Source organism: Solanum lycopersicum, chromosome 2, assembly GCF_036512215.1.
Source record: "Solanum lycopersicum chromosome 2, SLM_r2.1".
Taxonomy (NCBI): Eukaryota; Viridiplantae; Streptophyta; class Magnoliopsida; order Solanales; family Solanaceae; genus Solanum; species Solanum lycopersicum.
In genome coordinates this window covers 49,228,697-49,233,629 of record NC_090801.1, presented here as the reverse complement: position 1 = coordinate 49,233,629, position 4,933 = coordinate 49,228,697, and the positions used below count along the sequence as shown (strand labels likewise).

General features: G+C 30.8%; 1 protein-coding gene across 1 annotated transcript; it reads right to left on the bottom strand.

Moving 5' to 3' along the window:
- Positions 1-3,259: 3,259 nt before the first annotated feature.
- Positions 3,260-4,631, bottom strand: LOC101258438 (G2/mitotic-specific cyclin-1-like). The gene is made up of 5 exons (XM_069294639.1): positions 4,539-4,631; positions 4,223-4,444; positions 4,050-4,148; positions 3,781-3,959; positions 3,260-3,673 (listed from the first exon to the last, which is right to left on the bottom strand). The coding sequence occupies exons 1-5, from the start codon at positions 4,599-4,601 to the stop codon at positions 3,511-3,513; spliced, it is 726 nt and encodes a 241-aa protein (XP_069150740.1). The 5' UTR covers positions 4,602-4,631; the 3' UTR covers positions 3,260-3,510.
- Between the last annotated feature and the right edge of the window lie 302 nt (positions 4,632-4,933).

The following is a 4,933-nucleotide window of genomic DNA, read 5'->3' as shown; positions in this document are numbered from 1 at the left end:
AAGATATGGTAGGGTCAATGAAGAAGCGATCAACGATAAGTAAAATACGTTAAGTAAATTTTTTTATGAGCTAATGTTGTAAGATAATTGGATTGTGTTACATGGTTGGGATCAAAACTTCAAGTTTACATGGCAAGTTTAGATTTGTGATAGTGTATCTTGTCAAGGTATGAAATGGTAAGGTAAGAAATGATCGATAACATTGAGTATAAAGCATTTAGAAGGACTTAAGATTGAGTAGTACATTTGGTTACTTTTGATTGTTATACCTAAGGTTTCCCATATTGTTGGCCCAAAAAAAAAAAAACTTGTAAGTGAGTTAGCAAAAAGAAGAAAAATTATGGTGTATTGAAGAGTTCAAGTTATTTGAAATTTCCGTCGTGGAAAGATTTTAAGAAAGGCAAAGGAACAATAAGACCTCTTGTACAAACATTGGATTCGGAGGTGATGGTTGTAGTGATTTCGCCTTTGAGTTTAGATATGACTATCAGATGTGAACTAGTTCGGCACCTACTTACTATGGGTTTATTATTAACTTTTCTAAATATTAAGTTTATTTGGTTACAATAAATGACGTAAGGAAGATTATACATGGTTATGTCGAGCTAGATTGTTCAAAATGTGATTAAGTAACAAATGGATGTTAAATAGTATGGACCTACAGTTTTACATGATTAATGAGGATTGAAGGGGATTAAGATTATTTTGTTGACGAGACAAAATAGATTGTTATAATGTGTTACATAGGCATTTTATGGTGAGTAGAGGTTATGAGTTTATAGTATACATAAATATTGGAGTGATCAAGGGTTTCTTGGAGTTATCGCATAAGGTAAATGATGGCACAGATGGTGGTTGAAAAGGGTATGTGAAAGTTTAGGTGAAGTTGACATTAAGTGTGACTTAATTATTTTAGCCTAAAGGAGAAATATAGATTTGAAATTAGTGTTATCGGTCTTGGGTGTGACTTATATCTATCATGGGGCGCTTAAATGGAAAGATAAGAAACCATAGTTCAAAGTCTTGGAGACTACAATGTGCTTGCTAAGGAGAATGTGATACTACTGACGGTGTGAAAGTAAGGTAAATGGTTGGTGTGGTTATGATATTTGTTAATATTAATAGTGTTGGCTTTGATGGAGTACTGTAAGAAGTATGCGGGGTTTGGCAAATCCAGCATGTGTAAAATTGTAATGGAGATCAGACTGGTTGATTTTGGGTGGAAAAAAAAATTAAATAAAAAGAATAAATAAATTGAGGGATGTAGTCAGATGAATGAAAATATTGATATGGGAATTATGGAGAAAGTATCTAGTGTTATTCGACCTTGATTCCGTATATTCTTAAGTTGGCCACCTACTTCGTTTCGGACATGATTTGGAGTATGATTTATTGCATATGCCCACGTTTTTTTACATCTATGAGTGAATTTCTAGTGGTGGATCGGATGTACCGATCCTCTTATGTCTTCTTGATAGGGTAGGATCCTTGGTTAGACTTGTTCACTTCAGTTATAACATATTTGATGTTGTTCGAAAAATTAGAAATATATCACTATTTTTATATGCACAACCTTGCTTATGGGAACTTACAAAAGAGCTTTCATGAATAGTTATGGTTATCCGACAGTGTAGTAAAAGGTTCTGCATCCTAACGTGTACCATTTGTAGGGTGCTTACTTGATCTTGCTCTTCATTGGATTAGATATGTTTGATTATCCCTTCATGAGTATTCGATGTCTAAAGATCAGATTTTCATAGTTTAAGCTCATGAAAAGATTAGGTTGTGACAAGGGAATCTTGATAAGGTCTACGATGGTTTGTGTAATAGGTGTATGTGATCATTAATCTAGGTTCACTTCAGATTGTAGTGGGTATGGATTCAGAACGTTATCTTTGTTATATAAGAAAAGATTTGTTGATGATTGTGTTATGTTCCAGTGGGTTTCAGTTTAGATTGGGTTCATTGGTTGGTTTATGGCGTGATATGTAAATCTTCCGAAGTTTCATTCAAAACTTCAGTTTTTGGTAGTAGATAATTAATGGAATGTGCTAAAGATGAATTGATCACTTGGAGAGATGAAAACGACTTTGAAAATAATACCTCAAGTTTTTTTTTGGTCGTGTTAGTTATTCTTCCTTCTCCTACTTTATGTTCGAGGACGAACATGATTTTTTAGTGGTGGATAATGTAATGACTCGGACCCGAAAAAGTTTTTTTTTTGATAATTTTGTATAGTCATTTAACTATATTAATTAATTTGGGGGTAATTTAGTTATTTTTAATAATAATGGGTCAAGTCTGAAATATTAATATAGGTTAATAAGGAGTGCTACTTTTAATAACATAACTAATTTAAAAGAAAAGAAGATAGAAAGGAAAGCAGAAATTACCTGTGAGTGGCGGCTGGCGTCGACACCACTTCAACACGTCCAGGTAAAGAGCAAGGCATGCTATCGACATATATATATATATATATATATATATATATATATATATATTAGTTTATTATTATTGTAATGTTTTGAAATAGAAAGGAGTTAATTTTTAATTGCATATAAATATGCAAATTAGCATATATGCAGTACCGTTTTTCTTTGTATTTAAAAAAAAAAAATTGGATGGCCACTGTGATCATTGGAAAATGATCCTTGTTAATCCTTGGGATTGATGATTTGAATTTAGGAAAAAGATTCACAATTCAATTGGAAAAAAATAAAATAATAATAATTAAAAAAAAATCTGCAGACCTATGTTGTTCATTATTTGTCCCATTTCTATGTTACTTTGATTTTTGGAGATAGTTTTTATATGTTGGCATATTATAGCAAGTAATTAAATATTAGGTAGAGGATATTATGTGAATATTATTAGATTTATAATATTGGATGAATATGAATTAAATTCTAGACTTGAAATTTGACGAAAAATATGATAGTTGAAATGTTAATTGACATCAAGAATTACAAACTTGATTAGAAATTTTGGATGAATTTCTAGGTTAAGATTAAACACATAAAAGTGTGAGTGTTGTTGAATAAAATTTCAAATCCGATATTATATCAATTGAAATTGTTGAAAATCAGAATATTAGAATATTGAATACAAAACATTTTTGAGATCATCATGATTGCTAAAATATTATCAAAACATGATTTAAATATCTTTAATAGACATAAGTCATAATGTTTGAAATGTATCTTTGAGATGTTTCAAAGAAAAAACGTGGGGACAATCAAATGATTTATACTACCAAATTAAAAATTTAAATATCAAATGAACCAGGTATAACCAGATAAAGTTTTTCCATAAATTCCATAACCTCATTAAAATATAACCAGGTATGTTTCCAAATTGAACGTGAATAAAAACCCTCATGAATTTTTCAAGGAAAAATAAAATAAATAGTGCTAACAAGATTCACAACTAGGGCAACAAACAGTTACTAGTAACTTCTTTCAGGCTCATTAACTCGAACTTGCACAAGATATATCCTATTGTTTAATGATATTATCGCGTAAAGTTTGTTCCTAATGAGTCTTGGACCAGAAAATATGCTGGCTCAACTTTTGCTACATACCCAAATTTGGATGCGTTATACTTATTATGCACCCCTATTAGTTCCCCTGTTTTTGCCTTCTCGTGATACCTCACTATCAATTTTGCGCATTCCCTAAATTAAAGAATTGCAAAGAAGCAAAATAATTAGAATAAGTAGTAAAAGAGAGAATTACAATATAGAAAAACGAAGTAATTCATTAGTATACTCGATGTACTCACATAAGTGATTCTTCTGAATACCCTGTATGCCATTCACAAGTTGTACTCCATTGCTTGACGCCATAGAGCGTGCATTGAGCTGTATAGATTGCCGCAGCAGCCATAAATGATGGTGAATTCATCAACATCTCATATTCCACGAGACAAAGCTCGATTAAAAAGAAAGACAATTCCTCTAGCTGGTACATATTATTACAACAAAGTAATTCAGAATTGTGCAGATGCATACTATATATGAAAATTGAATAAAATAAAATACGAAATCTAACCTTTTTATCAGCTTGAGTAGCTTTGAGAAATCTTCTCATAAAAACGTATGCAGTTGGAAAGGACATATTGTACTGCAATGTGTTGAGCATCAATTTCTCCTGCAGTAAAATTGATTAGGAATCTAAAAATTAATTTATGAAATATCGAAAATAACTGCGATGAGTATTTTTACCATTTCAATAACGTCTTTTTTGTTGTAGTTTTCATACGAAATAATCACCAATTCCTGCACAAGAGGGGGTAAAATCTCCTCGTATTTGCCTGCTATTAGAAAGGCAACGAGACCAACAAGCTGCAGTTTGTTTTTGGCAACAACTTGTTTCTCTAAAAATCGGTCTAACAAATTAACAGTAAGAAATAATGTCTCTTCCTTGAGCTCGAACTTGTCATGTACCTGTTAGTTTAGTAGAATAATTATAAGAAAGTTAAGTAACAATTATACCTTTAATTAATTCTGATTATTTCCAAATATTCAATTTAATAATTACCTCAATGATCCAGTCTATGAGTACACCTCTCATATTCCCATTGATCTCAGATTGTTGTTCCATATAGTTTGGTGAAACACAACTATAAACCTGAAATACATTGGGCAATATTACTTGTAATTTCAGAAAAAAGTAAAATAGGTAGAGAAAGGTACTCTACACCATTTGTTTTGACTTGGTACAGAGTTTATTAAAATATAAATCTTCCTTTGTCATATACATGGAATGTTTAAAATGTCATTTACATGATTTTAAATATATTATGTGAAAAGTTGAAATTAAAGAATTGTCAAAAAAGAAAAAAAGATATTTTGACTAACAAATTGAGTGATATATTAGTAAGGTACTTAATTAAATTACATCTAATGTGTATGTGTTATGTTAATCAAGGAAAG